A 19,845-nucleotide genomic window follows, 5' to 3' on the forward strand; every position below is an offset into this window, starting at 1 on the left:
TTGAATTAGTAGAATAATTCAATGGTATATTTTTGAAATCTTATTCCATTATAGTTTTTGTAACTTCGTTAATCCAGGGGTGTAGACATATTTTTAAAAAATGCCTTTTTTCATTTCTGGTGTTTCATTACTATGTACTAAAACCCTTAACTGATGAAAAAAAATAGCTCCTATCGATTGAAAATATTTAATGGGGTCACTTCCAAAGTGGCCGTGTTAGGACCTCGTTAATCCTTAGCTCGCACAAGTTTCGACTTCTGAGGGTTGTCATTCGTAGAGGTGCAACAGCTGGTTACCAAAAAACAGATTTTTCAAACTTCCATTTTGAATGGGTCAAACTATATGTATGATTGGATAATTGGAAATTGATTGTGAATTAGGTCCTGAAAACGAGAAACCCTAAATCGAATCTACCATTCTTAAAAAACACATTGGTCGGTATACAATCAAAGTGTACCTTGTTTTTTTTTGCCCCGATGACGTTCCAGCAATCCCCAGTCGCGAAAGAAACCGGCCCAACTCGTATACCGTTTTCTGTTTGTTTTATGTCGCCTCACAGTTTATTGTGCAGCAGTCAAATCTCAAGTGAGAACTCGTGCTCACGTGATGACTGTAGCTCGTGTTTCGGTGATTTTGATTCATTGCGAGGGATTCCAACGCACACGTACTACAACCACGTGACCGAAAGTACAAAACGCCTGTCAAGTTTCGCGGAAACTTCAGTTTGAACATTTTACCGGTTGCGGTAGTCTAGCGCACCTGACGTATTGTTATTTTCTTCACTATTTACCTTTTGAATCGATCGTTTGATCACGTTGCTCTCGATTTCATCGATATTTATTTTGAGTGAACAGTTGGTTTTTGTGAGTGGACTTTTTTCTCCTAGACTGGTGTTTTGTTTTTTTAAAACACGAAATGAATACCGATAGTGATAACAATAAAAATGAGCTCAGGATCTCTGTGTGAGTACTATTGCAATTTAATTGTTTAAATATTGTTAATTCATTCCCAGAATGAAGAAGAATTTCTAGGAAATTATACTGTTTTCATCGAGGATTCGGCATTTGTAGGAAAAAAAGGTATTCAGGAAAGAAAGATGTAGAACGTTTGAATCAAATCTTCATTACACAGATACCGAACTACAACGAAACAGTTTTCTTCTTCATCAATATTTGCGTATCTTCTTGAATGAACCTATTTCGGTAAATATTCGTTTTGAGGGCACTCGGCGATTTTGAAAAAATGTTTGATTGTACTTACGTATTTTGATGTGTAGATTACGAATCCGAAAGAAAAAAGCGGCGCTCTCCCTCATTTACAAAGTTACGGCCCTTCAAAGTTCAGAAAAGGGCAACTTGTCAGCCTTCTTTTTCACAAGATAAACTATTTAAGAACATAAGCATTTATTCACTAGATCACCTTCACAAATTATATTCTTCCTTCCTTGACACTTTTCACTTAAAAAATCAACATTTTTCCAATAAAAATGTTAAAAAATGTACGGAGCTGCGTTTTGGTTATATATCTATGTATTTAAAGTTTTTAAGGTTAATTGCATAGTTGGTACGACTGATGCAAGCATTCGTTTTCAAATAAGTTTTTTATAAGAAAAATGTTGATTGTTGAGTTCAAAAGTGTCAATTAAGGAGGAATAAGGTGTAAAAGTGAATAAATGCTTGTCTTTTTAAAAAGTTTATCTTGTGAATAAAAGCTGAAAAGTTGCCCTTTTCTGAAATTTGAAGGGCCATAACTTTGTAAATAAGGGAGAGCACCGCTTTTTTCTTTCGGATTCGGAATCTACGCATCAAAATACGTAAGTACACTCAAACATTTTTTCAAAATCGCCGGGTGCCCTCAGAACGAATATTCACCCCTATTTTTTCAGTCTTTTCCACCCTCCTACATGTCATAAAATCTACAGAATTTATGCCTTCTTCGATCCTAAATATTATTTCAGAAAATAAACGCTCAGGGTAAATGTTTCCATTGGTTTCCGGGTTTTACCATGGTCTTCTTTGGTTATAATCTCAAAACGTTTCAACTGCAACTGCGGCAGTCATCTTCAGTGGCGTGGTCGAAGTACTCTTGTTGACAGGTCAACTGAATGGGAACCAATCAAAACTTCGACGCTAGCCGTGAAATGATGAGCAAGACACGATTCTGAAGTCAAGACGCGAGGCGCTCTTCCTTAGTTCACAAATAATGGCCCTTCAAAGATCAAAAGAAGATCATATTTCACTTCTTTTTGCACCAAAAAACGATCGAAATACACATGATTTCATTCGCCACATCACCTTCACACATTGTTCCATCTTGCTTTATTTTTTTTCACACATTTTTTTTTTTTAATGAGAAATATATATTTTTGTCAGTTATTTTCTGGTAGTTTATTGTGCAATTCACAAATTTGAGGTTGAACATTCACGTTTGTATGACTGCTTCGCTCGAATATTACAAATTGGAATGGGATTTGTATCAATTAAATTGTTTTTCGTCGCAAGATTCTGACAAAAAAACATTGATTTGACTAATATTATTACTGCTAATTTATACGCCACTTCATGAGCCAAGTGAGTACTTTTGAATCGTAACATGTTTGAATTACAAATCAAATTGCAAATATGGCTCCTTTTGGGCAACGTGTTTCTGCGGCCAAAACTTTAATCCTCGTCGAATAGAGAATTAAGTTTTCTTTCACCTTAACAAGATTGATAATTTCGCCCAGATTCTTGGTAATGAACAACTAAAATTCTGAAAAAATATTGGTGGAGTCGAAAAATGATTGAATTAATTCAAATTCCATTCAAATTTGTAATATTAGAGCAAAGCACTCTAACCAACTGAAAATTTCAACCTTAAATTTGCACAATACACCTAAACTACCAGAAAACAGTTCTGACAGAAATATGTTTGGAAAAAAGTTTGTGCGGAAAAAATTATCAAACAAAGTATAACAATGTGTTGAATGAAATCATGTGTATCCCGATTGTTTTTTGGTGCAAAAAAGCAATTGGAGTATGATCTTTTTTGATCTTTGGGGGACCATTACTTCGAAATGAAGGGAGAGCGTCGCGTTTTGACATCGGAATCGTACTGCTCATGAATACAAAACATTTTGACAACTTCCGAATATTCACCACACTCAGAAACATTGATTTTATTTTTGAAAATGCTTTCCGATCCGATATTATGTTCACTTCCTTTTCTTGTGCAACTATAGTGAGAAATCAGAAATGAAAAAAATGTTTCAACTTACAAAAATTAGGTAATTTTAATATATTTTCCAAATTGAGTTCATAGTTTTATGAGACAAAAAAAAATCATTTGCATTTCACGAAATTATGGTCGAACCAAAATCACTGCATTCTAATCATTTCAAATAATTTTAGTACAATACAATAATTTTAGTACATTAGTACAATAATGGAAATTTTGCACATTTTTTCTGTAATTTGATAGCGTTTGAACGTAATTTGTACATAGACCTTCCACAAAAAAACTAGTTGGGTAGCTCAATTATGTTCTGACGTTATGCAATATAAAAATCTAATGGTACGAAGTATGGTGATCAAGCAGAACGTACAACCATACTTCAGTGTATAATTCATCATACAAATATTTGTGGATTCTTACTGCATAATGAAAAACCGCCCCGCTCTACTCGAACATCACCGCTTCTCAATATTGTTGAATGTTTTTTGTTATTGCCTGTAAAACATTCAAAAGAGTTGGGTTATATTTTTCCACTAGTGATACGAAATTCAATGTTGAACGGTTCAGTAACATTAGTTTTTGGTGATGTTAAATATGGTCTCCCTGGTATATTTTGACACTCAATAACCAACAGCGGCAGTTGTAGCGTTTCAAATCAACGATATAAACAAAAAAATACAATATCTAAAAATAATAAAGTTTATTAAGAAAATGTCTTTCTTGTCAAGCCTCGAGTCAGGCATTGAATATTGTTTTATGACATACCTCGATTTCATTTTCAATGAAAATGCATTCAAGTCGTACTCTTATGCATCTACTTGTATAACTTTTTGGATGAATTTTTCGGCAAAGAGAACTTAGGTTCAATTCAAAGATCCTTCAATTCCTTTTACGACCATACCCAAACGATTATCAAATTATTGTTAGGTAGATTATTACAAATAATCTGAAGAATTATTTTTTCCCACCTGGTTATTAAAAAAACCAAAGAATGATGAAATAAGTTTTTTCAAATTCTCAAATATACAACTCGACTTCAAGAAGTTTGGACAATAACCACCCCAGTAACTGAAAATAGAGATGATGCCCTAATCGATTCAGTACCTACATAGTACAAAGAATCCGAATGTATGTCGTACACGTAATTTCTACGAAGAAACTAATTGGATGATATACTTGCTTCACAACTGATTCCATATTCTTCGTCAACTATATGCCCAATCAATCATTCAGATGTTCATGGGCCCCACTGCTCACTATAAAACCGCTTTACTCTGTTGGAACATCACCTTTTTTCTGATATACCACTGAATAATTATTGTTACTGTGGTAAAAAACATTTCAAAGTGAGATATGTTTCTCCATTGAGACTATATGGGATATAAAGTGAATGTGGAATTATGCAATTCCGCTACCGAAACGACCATTCTAAAAATGACAACCAGTTTGTACTAATTTTTTTTGAAATTACAGCCTCAGGTGAATACACAAGGTATTTCATAAGGAAATCAATCAAGCTTTTTGTGTCAGCTCACCCCATATAGGTGATGAAGGTGATGAAGGTGAACCTGACCTAATTTTCCATGCATTACTAGCTGAACGTTTTCCTCATAATTGCTATATAGACGCTGAATTCACGCTAATTTTAAGAAAACAGTACTTTATAATGTCAGAATCACCTAGTAAACAACAATTTTGAACCGCTAAATTAAGTAAACTATATGTAATTACTTATTGATTATTATATGTTCAATTTGAAAATATAATCTTTGTAATAGTAAGTTAGGATATCTTCAGATTATTATATTTGTATCATGCCGTTTACCAATTTTTACTGTGAGCAATAATTCTTAGCGCCTTTCCGTGATCTTGATGATTTCTCATGAATGAGTTACAGCCTAGGTGGAGATGAAGTGCAAATTTTCATTTCAACATTTATTTTTTTCCAATGATCCAAGGCAATTTCAAAGTTTTTGTCGCTTTTGAACCTATTTTTGAATGACCTGTTTCATAGTAACTACTTGTTTTTCGATAGTTCTGATAACCATAATATGAAAAGGCTACGGACTATGAAATCTCATATTTTGAGGTGATTGTGGTGGAACTTTGAAAAGTGTTTGCGAAGCAAGCAGTCATATCGACCAAACCCTCAAATTGCCAAGAATCATTGTGTTGTATTCGAATATCCCTTTGTTCATAACAAATTGTATCTTGTACTATCCAAAACTTTATAACTTTTCATCACTACTGGGATAAATTCCTATCAGATATTCACAAGATTCTTACATACCACAGGTTTCATGAAACTGGCAAAATCCGTTTCTCGTTCTTCAGATGCCAAACCTTGATCATGCTTAGAGAAACAAGAAAATTCAATATTAGTCACATTGGACAGTCTTAGCTTCAACAGCTACAATTTTTTACACTATCTACTTCTTCACCTTCATAAAAGAAAATGGGAAACATTCACAAAAAAGACGACAGGAATAAGTTTTAGAAGTAACGTTTCAAAAAAATATGTGGATTATGCATTGAATTTTTTTGAGACACAACTAGAGGAAAAAGCTTTTTCGAAAAAACCACTTTTATACGAACATTGAACTACACTGAAGTCACTTCTATGCATTTAGTTTGTACATCAAACATTCGTTATGGAATTGAAACAGAATTTCACTGTCATCCTCAATGATGTAGGTACTTTATAATTTCGGGACAAAACATATGAATTCAGCACCTCATCAGTACCGTTTGGATGTCAGTACTTTTTTTTTCGTGCAATTCAATGTTCAAGTGAAAATAGTTGTTTCGAAAAGGCTTTTTCATTCAGTTAGTATCTGAAACTTCTGAATTTTTTAGAACCACTCTGTATGATCTACACATCTTTACAAAACATTATTTCAAATTCATATATTTGTATAGATATGGAGAAGTGCGAATCAAAGAGGCTTTTTCCCAAAAATAAAAAATTATCCTTACTCAGAATGAAACGTTATCCTTTCAACTAAACTATCATAAATTTCTAAGTCGAAATGGTCGAAACTTTCGCGGCCAAGGTTTTCAGTGCCATTATTTTTATTCGGGTTTGAAGGCCGGCAATTTTTGGAATTTTTTCCTGACGATTGGCTAGCGCGAGTCTCTAGGTTCTTCAGGGTTTCATATATCTTTAAAAAATCCGAAAATCGACGGCTTCAATCCCGAATAAACATTGTGACACTGAATTTCTAACTCTCTCAAATGTTTCTTCTTTTCAACGTATTTATCTGCGTTCACTTCACAGTGTTGCATATTGTCGCATCAGGATTTTCTAATAATCCAAGTCAAAACTCTCTCTGTCGCCTTCTTTCATTCAAACTCTTGCTATTGGCTTGTTGAGTTTGAAATGAAATGATGGATTGCAGTATACCTCTGTAAACCAACAATTACACAAGTTCAACTCATAATATGAAATCTGTTACGAAACAGATTGAAATAACTAATTTATTTTCCTTCTTTTTGCTAACAGTAGTTCAAACGTCTTTATGGAATTTGGGTGTAGTCTGAAAAATAATTGAAAATCCTGTCATCTGCATAATAAATTTTATCTTTTGTAGCAGAACACCCTGTCGATGGATTCATCAGATGAAAATCAAATCAAATAAAAAATCAAATTGTTTACAGGAAAAATTATACCTGCTGAATATTCTCAAGTATCCTTTTATTTGCTACACCTTTCGCACCAAAATATGCCCCTGACTAAATTTGGGTAATTTGTTGTAATTTTTCTTACATTTCTCAAAAAGACTTTTTGTGGCATCAATATAGGTTCGAACAAAAACTCTCTAGAGAATTTAAAGATTTGATATATGTTTGATTTACATTTGAGAAGGAATAGGACACTCAACATCACGATAATGAGACACACTCGATGTGCAACACACAACAGCGGGAGTTATTGCCAGAAATGGTTTCGGAATTAATAACAATCATTTTGGCGTCTCAATTGAGCTATGAAAGTTTGATATTTGAACTGTTTTTCACATCATAAGAAGAAATAACTTTCTTTTCAGAATGTAAGCTTTTAGTTCAATAGATTTTAGACTTGACCTGCTACGCAACCAACACATACCACAAAACTGTATACACTTCAGCAATTTTAAATACTTTATAAAGCTCAGATCAGACCTTCTTTGGAGTATTGTTCTCTTGTATGGAGCTCCGCCGATAAGCATACCCTGAAGCTGCTGGACTCCATCCAGAAGAGAGTCATCCGCCTGATTGGAGACGCGGACATCACTTATTACTTGCAACTTTGATAGTCTGGAACATCGAAAGAAAGTTGAAGATTTGTCTCTCTTTCATAGATATTTTCATGAAATACGCGACGGACTGTGGCTACTCATCGTTTTGAGGTTTAACTCTGGTCACCTCGAATTTCACTGTTTAAGAACTCTTTCAATTGTGAAATTGCATTCATGTGAAATAAACTTCCTGAAAAAAAATGGTTACTTTAGCACAGGCACGCTCTAAGAGTGCCCTAATGATTCTTCTCCTGTAATGCTTGTGTTTTTTCATTAAAACAAAAAATACAATCCACCAGTCATTTGAAATTGTTGTGGTATTCCTCAGCTTTTTTTCCACATCAGATCGTCAATTGAGTAGACTTTAGACTTTTCATGGAAAGTCACTCATGAAATCACTAGCTTACGATTGTACTTTAAATGTTTGTTGAAATTTGAGTTTTTGCAAAATTGGAAAATGAGGGCATATTCCAAATCTATCTTTCATGTCAAATGTAGAACTCTCCCATTTGTTATTTATTACCTTCCTGCGATCATTCTTCAGATTTTGAAAAACAATAACAAAAAATTAGTTTCACCTAAAATTTGGTGCTTGAAAAAATTGCAAATATTTAGGTTTTGAAATTGAATCATTCGTTTTATGTCTGAAGTCGATTCCAATGTGTGTTCCTTTGCTAATTCTATTTTACGTGGTCAATTTTCAATTTCGAGAATATTTACTGATGAACGGGGCATTTTCAAAAATAGATCCTAATGAGAAAAAACCTAACTTTGTTTAAATTTCATCAGTTCGGACTTCCATTGTCTGATATATTATATAAAATTATTTGAAATCCCTGAAATAACCAACAAAGAAGAATTAAAAATTAAAGAAGAAGAATAAAAATGTATCTGAACCACGAATCCAACCACCATCAATCGACTGAAAGAGAAATCATTAAAACTCTATTAGACCGAACTTTGTAATGCGAAGGAAGGTCTCGAGAAGGAACTAGACTTCATCAAAAATGATTTTCAACGAAATGGCTACTCCAGAGCGATGGTGAAACAGACTTTGGCTAAAAGACAGCAGGAACCCCGAAAGGAAGAAAAGCCGTCGCTCGCACTTCCCTACATCAGAGGATTATCGGAAAAGATACGAAGAATTGGATCCAAGTACAACATCAGAACCTGCTTCAGATCCGGAAACACTATCCGTAGCAGCTTCACGAAAACCAGGCCACCAAACGAGAACTGCGATTCCAAGAATTGCATTTATCGGATACTCTGTGAGTATCTCTGTGAGTATACTCTTAGCTTCACCTATATCGGTGAAACTAAGAGGCCATTGAATGTTCGCATTGCCGAGCACACGAAACACACACAGCGAGGGGAAACCAGCAAATCAGAAATAGCAGATCATGTTTGGACCCATCAATGGTCCAAAGCTGAGATCATATACAAAGCGGAACCTTGGTTTAGGAGGAAATTCAAAGAAGCCGCATATATGTTGTCCAACAATGTATTCAGCCAAGCTAGCGTAGAGATACACAACATATGGAAACCCATAATCAAGCGAAAAAGGAAGCGGAAAAAGGATAGCAGAGATAAGTGAAAGTACTCAAATGACCTATGAATAGTCAGCTCACGGAGAAATTGGTCCAGTCATCACCCAAAGACGATTGTGGATACTAACAAACGAAACGTCGTGAATTAACTTGGCTTGGAATCTCTTAACTTCTTTATTTTATTTTATTTTATTTTATTTATTTTTTGTTCAATTTTACTTGTATTTTATTTCACTATTATTTCATTTCAGGTTTTTTTGCTCAATATAATTGTTTTTTTCAGCTATTCATTTTTATTCTTCTTCTTCAATTTTAAATTCATCTTTTTTAGTTATTTCAGGAATTTCAAATCATTTTATATAATATCAGACAATGGAATTCATCATGAAACATTGTCAATCACCTTCAAATTAACTTTGTTGATCTCATTTGTCTATACACTCAGGGGAACAAGTTTCTCAAAAAAATATTCAAGGTGCTCATACGAAGAAGCAGCTTTTCTTTAAAATATATTGCTTTACCATGTTGAATTTGATTCACTGTGTCCAAGATGAGGAGATCCAGCTTGGCAAATCAAAAACTGTTATAGATACAAAATCGGTTAAATCTGGAAAGAGTTTTACAGTTCATCCATAAGACGTCTTGAAATTTAGGACTGTCGAAAAGAACACAATATTTCAATTAAAATGAGTAAAGAAAAATGTATGTCAAACGGTTTTATTGAAGAACGAAAGTTAAATAATGACGTAGAAAATGTACTAAAAACTAAAAAATAATTCGGGAGGTCCTAGGTAGCAGTCATCACACCACACTCTTCAGCAATCTACGGTATTGATCAGATGCAAAAATCATAGAATCATTGGGTGTAGCATAACCTGAGTGAATATGTAAATGCTACGCCGAACGATTTAATTTTTTTTATATGATCAATACTGTACATTGCTAAAGAGAATGGTGTGATGACTGCTACCTAGGACCTTTCGGAATATTTTTAAGTTCATAATGCATTATCTACATCACTATTATCTTTTTTCAATAAAACTGTTCAGCTCAGAATATTTTTTTACTAATTTCATTTTCAAGTTACCAGTATCTAATTTTGTTACTGAATTCTCCTCATTATGTTTAGTTCATTTACTGCCTCAGTATTACAAGCTAATATGTAATGCGCCATTTTGTATCTGCGGCCATCTTGAATTCGCATATTTTTCATAGTGTGCTATAATACTATTCTACTAGTCAAGCGCCCTGTCATTTTATACCCATATTGAGGTAATTTTAAAGCAATATGTAATCCGTCATTTTGTAGATACGGTCATTTTGAATTTGCATTTTTTCAAAGTGTACTACTATTCTACTAGTCAAACTCTGTCATTTGATACCTATATTGAGGTTGTTGTGAAACAAAATGCAATCCGCCATTTTGTAGCTGCGGCCATCTTGGATTTACAATGATACATAATTCATTAAATTGTATTGTCCTCAAAACTAAATGTGTGTATCAAATTTCAGATCAAGCTGTCAACAGAAAGGGGGTCAAACTTCGATTACTGAATTTGACCCAAACAAACAAACGGGCAAACTAAATGAAACCGTTTAAAAACCTCACTCGCTGTCACTTCTCAAGCGTCATAAGATTACTTTCACAGATGTTCAATCCGACAAGAACCCATGACGAATTTGAATTTTTTATGTGGATCGAATAAAAGAAATACCAGTATCAGCCTCTTTGGCTGCAGCTTTACTGACGTATTACACATAATGTATTTTGAAACGTTTTTTGGATCATATATGAAACTGGGAAATTTTTTCAATTTCACCGACTTTGTATCTCATTATCTTGAACACATTGTATAGGTACGTAGTGGCGACAGAATTTAAGGCCGACATGTTTATGACATATAAAAAAAAGTTATCCATCTCCATATAAACTTAATCGAAATGCATACAATGAAAGAAATATAAATCAAACCGATAACGTATTAGTCTAGGTGTGATATGGAAGTTGGTGTGATAAATCTGTCGCTATGAAAATTGACTCTGAAATTTATATAAATTTGTGGAATCGTAGGTGTAAGACATATATTTGAATTGCGAACCTTCCACCGTCAATGATTTCAGCTTCAACTTTATTCTATCCGTCAAGTAAATCAAGCCACTGTAGCGGGCCATTTTCATTGAAGCAAGATCGTGACATGTATCGAGCACCACGAGTGATATGCGGATAATTTGTGACCACTTTTTTGATGAAGAAAAGAAAATTGAAACTTTCTCTTTGTTTCCACTTTTATTTGTAATTAACGTTACTGTAGTTTCATCCTATTAGGAGATTTTCAAACTTATACAATAAACTTTTTTAACTGTGTTTAATATGCCTATACTTTTGAAAATGTCCTAATAGAACGAAACTGCAGTAACGTTAGTTACAAATAAAAGTGGTAAAAACATAGAAAGTTTCAATTCCCTTTTCTTCACTATGATTTCCTACCACGTAATAACGGCTACAATTTATTGAATTTTTCAATCCTTTTTGAAGGGTGTTTCTTTAATCTGGTTCTCTATTGTGAGAAACAGTATGATACCATTTCTGATGGGGCTTCGGGCAATGTCTCATCAGATTTAAATATACCACATGAATCAATACTGGGCCCGATACTCTTTGTTATGTAGTTGAATGACGTGAATTAATCGATATAACTTTTCCGATAACAATATACACAGATGACACATTCATAATAGTATCAGATCGTTCGGATTCGTTGCTGAATAACATAAAATAAAAGTTTTGAGTTTCTAGGGTTCCATTTTAATTCTCATTCGAAATGGCACAGTCATTTTGAAGCTATAACAATATATTCCAACTCCTAATCATTGAACACGTCTTGACTATTGATCAATTACTCAAATTGAACCTAGTTAACGTTGAGATTCGTTTCTAGGATTAAAACTCACTGATCAGAGGTCTGTTTGGCCCAGAAAAAAATTATACGTATTATAATAGGTTAGATTATTTTAGGTTATCGTGATTCTTGAAAAACTTCATTTAAGTTTCTGAAAATCTTAACTTTGCCGTGTTTCCCGAAGTTGTGGCAAAAAATTTATGTTTCATTTGGGAAGAGCAAGGTTACCAATTACTATCGATTATCTTCTTTGATTGACGACTTGTCTATGTTGTGGAAATTCATGTTCACTGAGGATACACTACAAAAACACCCATTGGTCCCTCTCAAGACCAACAATGAGCCAAAAGGGTAGGGGAGCTGGTCTCCAAACCTGGATGAAATCACGATGACATTCTGATACTTTTGTCTATTTTCCACGAAATATCGTGGAAAATAGACAAAAGTGTGTTTTTGTAGGGTATCCTCAGTGACTATCGATTATATGACACCTCGTATTTTCAACTCATTGTCCATTGCCATAGATAATTCAAAGATATCTGTTCAGTTTTGAACGAGACAAAGGGTTTCTCATAGAAAATTGCCTGTATAATTCGGATTGAATTTTGTGTGAGTAACCGTAAACTTTCAGTAATAACATTTGTATACCTTTAGTTTTCGAAGTAAAGTTACTGATGGTTTCTATACAATTAATAAGACTTTATTGTCCGAAGAAAAAAATCTTGTTGACAAAGTTAGTAAGTAAGTATAAAATAAAATATAGTTTACACTAAACTAAAATATAAAAAACACTGAATGAAAACAACAAACAATGGTTGAAACAAATACACATATAAAACACGCACGGTATGGAACTCTATAATTATTGTCAGAAAGTTTCGATCTATCGTATTGTTTTCCAAGAATATGAAAATGATGGATAGATGAGTCTAGTAGGTATGACTTTTTCGTAGTTTCTACTTTCTTCTTAGGACTTTTGATACTTAATTAATAAAGAATGTGGAATGTGATTTTTCAATGTTATTTACTACAAGGAATGAAATAACCGATAATGAAGTGATTCACAGAAAACCTACTTACTCAATTAGTAAATTTTTCAGTGACACCAATTTTGGTAAAACAGGTTTCGAGAGCACACAGCGAACTGCGATTTTGTTGTGCATGCAAATATACAAAATCATACCAGCCAAAGATGATTCATTTAAAACAAAATTTTTAATGTGAATGCTGAATATGTTAGCACTACCGGTCACCAATTTGATGACACCATAACCAAACATCAACTTACAATTGAACTCTTTCCGCATCATTATAGAGTCCCACATTACCTATACAGAAAATATTTCAACGTTAACTACATCAATACAATTAAATTGGATATATTTTTTAACAATGCACTTTATAGAATATCTGTCAAATTCTTTAAAATTGTCGTTTTGAAAAAAACTTTGTTTTTTAACACTAAGTAATTTGGACGAATCGTTTGAAAGTTATCACGATAAGATCAACCTTATGCCATGCAGTAAGCCATTACGCGTCGCGTCTACTGTAAGACGACGGGAGACGATTCGCGTGGGTACAGGGGCGGTCTAAGCAATGAAGCGCCATCGCCGAGTACGCGACCCGAACGCGAGCAGACTTATGAGGGCATTCGACGTTGACGGTTGTGTTGGTTTTGCGGATTTTTTTATAGGTAACATAATTCGATTCTCGAAGCTATTCATTAGTTAGCGCAGCTGGCATATTTTGCCAAATACTGTATTTTGGAAGTTAAAACATGAATTACTAGGTGTTGCCCGCTCTTATATTAACGTACATCCGAAGCTACTAAACCTAGAATCTTGAAATATGCAGGTAGGTTATTTGTATAGCGTGAACAAGCATCAAGAAAGGGAATCGGGAATTTCCACTCCCCAGGGGAAGAATAGGGGTTCAAAGATTGTATTGAACCTTTATGCAGTGAAAGAACTGCTGAATATCTCAATATGAATCTGTGCTTTAGAAATTTGATGTGGTACGAATAAAGAAATGTCTGGAAAGTTATAATGTGGACTTGAAACATTTGGGATATTTTACTTGAATATCTAATGAGGAACATTCGAGTCGTTTCAGAGTTATAATATCGAACTCGTTCCGAAACTATCACCAGTCTTGGAATAATTTATCAGACTGATTGGTTCAGATTCAAACGAAAGCAATTCAAGCGGTCTGTTATTTTTATTATTGTATCACTTGATCTAGATTTCTATCAATCCATTTCCAATATGTGCATTACAAACCAGCGAAGACCATGATTATAGTCACCTCAATTTGTTGAAGCTATAACCATTCAAAGTCCATCAAACATTATGTTTTCTGTTACTACGTGAGTTTACAAACGTGAGATACATGAAGTTATTCGAAATTAATCTGTTTTTAATGCAATCTGTTCATTGTTCGTCCAATTCTAATACACAAAACATTTTTGAAGTGAATTCAGTAAAATGATATAGGGTGAGCCAGAAAAATAGCAAGAAAATAACAACAATAACAAAAAACTCTAACAAAAAATTATAACCCACCTTGGTATTTATGTAATTACCAAAAAGTAGTTCGGCCTAGGCTAGTCGAATAAAAGTGGTAAAAAACAGAAAGTTTAATTTCTCTTTACTTCATTATGATTTCCCACCACGTAGTAACGGCTACATCCATCAATTAATTGATTGATTAATCATCATCTTCATCACGAAGGAGTCTCTGAGATTAGCTTTAATGGCGTCATGGCAAGAGAATTCAGAGTGGGGACGGAGTGAGAGAGTAATAGATAGAGAAAAAGTGAATAGAGAATAGAGGAATAGAAACTCGAAGAAGGAAATATATACACAGCTGCACGCATTAAACTTTATCGACGAATTTTTGTTTTTTCGGCTTGCGGAAATCGTCAGATCATATATTTTCGTTATCCTTGAATTATTTTCTTCAAGATAAAAAAAATTTGCTATGCTCGAAAATATCGAAATGACGTTATTTTTTCACAATTTTGCTGCCCTTCCCTTTCCTTACGTCACTCTCAAATTGTCAGATTACCGGAATATACACTTTTTAGCAGGTAATTAACTCACCCTACCTTAATCTGACGCACTGGAGAATTTCTGATGATCAATTTTTTTTTACTAATCCGATTCTTTATCCGTCACAGGCGGCCATATATATGGGGCTCATATTTGGTGGAGATACTTAACCGGGTACAAGGTATCCCTCTGTATATTAATCTGCCGCGCTTTATAGTAAATCCCGATATCCCCGCTTGGGCTCCCCTATTACATAGATAGTTATGTTTCTTTAACCATCGCATCCTAGTGGAAGATAGATAGAAAGACATACATTTTAACATTCTTATAATTTTCTATAATGAATTGAAAACCCACAAATAAATACACTTGAAAAATAAATATTTTTACATTCGTAAGTTAATATATACCTCTGTACACAGCAGGAGATACATATTATTATAATGAATAATGCTTCAAAACATAATTTTTGAATATCCAAAACATTCAATCTTCAAGGATGATGTCTTGATATTATCGAAAAGTAACCTTGCAGTTCAATTTATAGAAGCCGTTTGTGAAATATTTTCTTTATCATACTTCTATAGCCCTTTGGAAGCTACAACGACAAAATGCACGAATTAGGGAAATATTTTGAACTGAATTGGATATGAACACTAGACCTCTTCAAGCCTTCGGTACGAGTGTTGACTCTTGAAAATGGTCGTTCATGTGAGTACGACAGCTGTGACAATATTTTTAGGCCTGTCTATTTGATAGCGTAACTCTCCATTCAATAAAACTTATTTTCGTAAGTTCAAAGCCAGTGTTGCTTTATTTCAATGTGATGAGATTTTGACGTTGAAGAGAAAAATATAGGTATTTGCGTGTTTTCAACATAAACAGATTTATAAAAATCGTTGCTAAATAATGAACGGTGATAAAAGATGATCATTTACAAATATTGATTCGGACAAATAAAGCTAACAAATCGAAATATCTGGGTAAATGTTTGAAGATACTCAGTTTAAATTAGCACAATATCGTGGGGCGCGTGCTGCAATAGCCCAAACTTATTTTTCCTATCAACTTAAATTACCACTTCATTTTCATTTTGGAAAATGAGTCTCTAATGTACAGTGTGAAACTTTAAAATTTTAATACTTTCGTTTTAACGCCCGTAGTTTATACATGTACGGTATTTTCAAGTTTGAAATTTTCAAAATGTCAAGTACTGATAAAACTGAAGAAACTTCTAATTTTTGTCCCCACACTCCACCTAAAAAACTTCTTTCCTACACCCAGCCGCATAACAGCCTGGCCACGGGACACTCGCCGATGCGAATAATCGCGCGGTGCGAACGGCAAAGCGTCTAGCGACTGAAACAAACGCATAAGAATGTACTTATGAAGCCACGCGCAACGGTGACCGGCGAAACGACCGGCGAATTGTACCGAGCGAATCGCGTGGGCAATTTGCGGCGCGGCCAGCGAGCAAAACAAATGCATGAATCTGTACGACGCGAGCCATGGAGTCGAGAGGTAGTCGTGGCGAATAGTGCAGTGATCAAACGAGTTGAGTTGTTTTCGCCGCGAAAAATGAACACCGAGACTTCTATTGCTGAATAAAAGACTGATTAAAAAGTAAGAAATTCATTATTCACTCTACCGTCAATTACAAGTTAGAAGTTGTTTTTTGCTTTAGTTGTACGAAAAATTACTGTCATATAATTTAGATTCTTGCAATAAATAACATAATTATCTGAAAGGGTTTTTATTTCATGAAATATTAATATATAGTGTAACATTTAATTGGCTGATAATATTTTGGGCAAAGATAGTTCCACATAAATTTAGTTATAATAAAAGCCGTTTGCGACCATTACTTTCGTGGGAAAAGTTGTTCATACTGATGGATACTATAGGTAATTCTCCAAAATATGATCAGCTATTTGAATATTACCTGTATATATAGATATATAGATAAATATGTAATGTAGATTAATATAGATGGATATGTATAGATAGGTAACTACATACCTTAATGTCTAAAACAATTTTTAGCGGCACTTAAAATTCTATTTGCATTAACTTTTTTCTCCAATTCTTGTTGAATATTCATAAGAATATAATCTAAAGTTTCCATACTAATTCTGGTGTACTCAAAAAATGTTTCTGGATATAATCTGTATTTCTCGTACTTCTTGTGAAATTCTCCATCTATACTTCGACTCTTATTCAAATCATGTACTCCACAATCTCTTCCAATTATTAGGTCTTCAACCAAAAAACTATTACTTTCTAAGCAATATCGAAATAATTTCGATGAAAACATTTCGCTGTCGACTATTGGTCGCGACGGCGAACGTGACTGCCCGTGGCCTGCAAACGGTGTCGCGCGAATGGTTACCTCGCTCCCCGCTTCGTCGTTCGCATCGCCGATCCCCGTGGCCAAGCCGTAACAGCCTGACCACGGGACACTCACCGATGCGAATATTCGCGCGGTGCGAACGGCGAAGCGTCTAGCGACTGAACCAAACGCATAGGAATGTACTTATGAAGCCACGCGCAATGGCGACCGGCGAAGCGACCAGCGAAATGTACCGAGCGAATCGCGTGGGCGATTTGCGGCGTGGTCGGCGAGCAAAACAAATACATGAATCTGTACGGCGCGAGCCACGGAGTCGAGCGGTAGTCGCGGCGAATAGTGCAGTGATCAAACGAGTTTAGTTGTTTTCGCCGCGAAAAATGAACACCAAGACTTTTATTGCTGAATAAAAGACTAATTAAAAAGTTAGAAATTCATTATTCATTCTACCGTCAAATACAAGTTAGAAGTTGTTTTTTGCTTGATGTGATTATTCATTTATATGAATTATATTCATGTAAATATGTAATTGTATATCTATCTGGATGAAGTTTTCAATATGTTCTCTTTTTACCAGTGTTCGTTAATAAAGTCCTGTATCTTGGATAATAAACCCATACTATCTCTCTTTTATTGACAAATAATGAAATTTCAGTCATTTCTTGGTGCGACTGTGTGCAAGTAGCCTTGTCTGAGAGAGCAAGTGTACTATGCATGATAATGTTTTGGAGCACTCCGGTGCTTACATGGATCGGGTATACATGTTTCTTCACTTCCATACTAGAAGGTCAACCTGAACAAACAATTTGACTATTTGGTATGTTCAAACTGAACACTATAGAATGATACTGATGAAACATTTTCTGAAATAGTGACTGTCAGCTCAGTTTTATTATAAGAGTTTTCAATTTTTGCCCTGTTTGAACTCGGGTTATCATTTTGTTTCAGTATCTTTTGTTTAATGTAAAACAGTTTGTACACTTCAAGAAAAGATTGAATTGGTACTACGAACATAAAAAATCTGCGAAGGCCACTGCTCATGTTTTCAAGCTCATTTTCAACGATAATAATCTGGACATGAATATATTTTAGAATAACAATCCAAAATTCAACTAACACGTTGAATGATTGAAAACTTTTAACGTGAATAACAACATGACCATTCAGAAATAGTTAATAATGAAGGCAATGATGTAGCAGTTTTTGGTCATGTAACCTTGATGAAAAATAAGCAGTATTTGACTGAATTGTCTCAAACATCGGGAGTCTTACTCACGTTTCAAAATTTTTTCATCGATACAAACTCTACACCCTTACAAAATTAAAATGATTTTGGAATCGAACGAAAATTATGTCGACCAGAGTTGTACTTTGTGAGATTCTCTCGTAACGCGTCATTAATAATCTAGCTTTTTTGTATACCACATGTTCCTCAGATGAATGTAAATCGTCAAAATTTCCGGATGATTCAAATCCCAATGTGGAACGTCGAACTCACGTCCAATAACTCCACAAACTAAATGTTAAGGCATGCATTTTGGGTAGTCATATTATAGGACCTTTTCTTCTTAAGCAAACCTCCATCGTGTATATTTCAATCTGTCAATATAATTAAGTTGTGCCAAGCAATAATAACACCATTCAGTTAGATCCCTGCGGAATAGGGTGGTTTTTTCAACAAGACGACACTCCTTCTCATTGCATAGTACCATTGCGACAGTTCTCGAATAAGGACTTTCCGAAACGAAGGATTGGAAGGGGAGGTTCTACAAAATAGTAACCTCAATCCCAATCTCCAATGAACTTTGTTTTTGGGGATAGTTGACATCAAAAGTCTACGAGATTACTGCAGCTAATTTCTGTAGATAGTAGATTCTGTTGTAGGCTACCACCATCTGATATGATTTAGTTTTCCTTCTCAGTTCGAAATGTAATCTATTTTATATTGTTGTAATGTCGAAATGTAACAGGCTTGGATAAAGAATTGAAAGACGTTCCAACTAAAGTTTCATTCGACTCTTATTCACGTTCGGAATTTCTGACATATGGATTGTTATGGAAATAGGGTCTCAAACAAGGAGTTGATTTTTGTATCCCTCTGGAAGCTAAAGATGACATGTTCACGATTTTTACAGTATCAATATCAAATGATTCATTCAGGATGGCAGGGGGAATGGTGGTCGCCTAAGCATTTTTTTTATTTATACTGTTACAAAGCTTTAGAATTCGTAGTGTTAACCCAAATTGAACTTCAAACCATATCTATCCGCCGCCGAGGGATAAATAGTGTCGCTATCACCCACATTTAAAAATAATCATTTGTACAAATCGCAAATGTGAATTCTGCCTTCAAAACTGGTGCAGTCTTTGTGTGCTAATTGGTCGCAAATGCTGCATTGGATCCAGAGCTCCCTAGATTTCAGTGAAAGTTGTTCATGCCTGATTTTTTTGAATATCTGACACTTTTTCAGAAACCATTTAATTTATGTTCAAAATGACTCACAAAGTTTG

The 19,845-nt window shown here is 34.4% G+C and overlaps 1 protein-coding gene across 1 annotated transcript in view; it reads left to right on the forward strand.

Annotated features, from left to right (window-relative positions):
* Window positions 1–570: 570 nt before the first annotated feature.
* LOC111504423 (Epidermal stripes and patches) overlaps window positions 571–19,845 on the forward strand; it is a 159,091-nt gene continuing 139,816 nt past the window's right edge. Inside the window, exon 1 of the mRNA XM_074184381.1 lies at window positions 571–962. Coding sequence (XP_074040482.1) covers window positions 916–962 — 47 coding nt within the window. The 5' untranslated portion in view covers window positions 571–915. The remainder of the gene's footprint in view (window positions 963–19,845) is intronic.

The sequence above is a fragment of the Leptinotarsa decemlineata genome, unplaced genomic scaffold, assembly GCF_025532065.1.
Source record: "Leptinotarsa decemlineata unplaced genomic scaffold, Ldec_3_MD MMD2_P_RNA_scaffold_2, whole genome shotgun sequence".
Taxonomy (NCBI): Eukaryota; Metazoa; Arthropoda; class Insecta; order Coleoptera; family Chrysomelidae; genus Leptinotarsa; species Leptinotarsa decemlineata.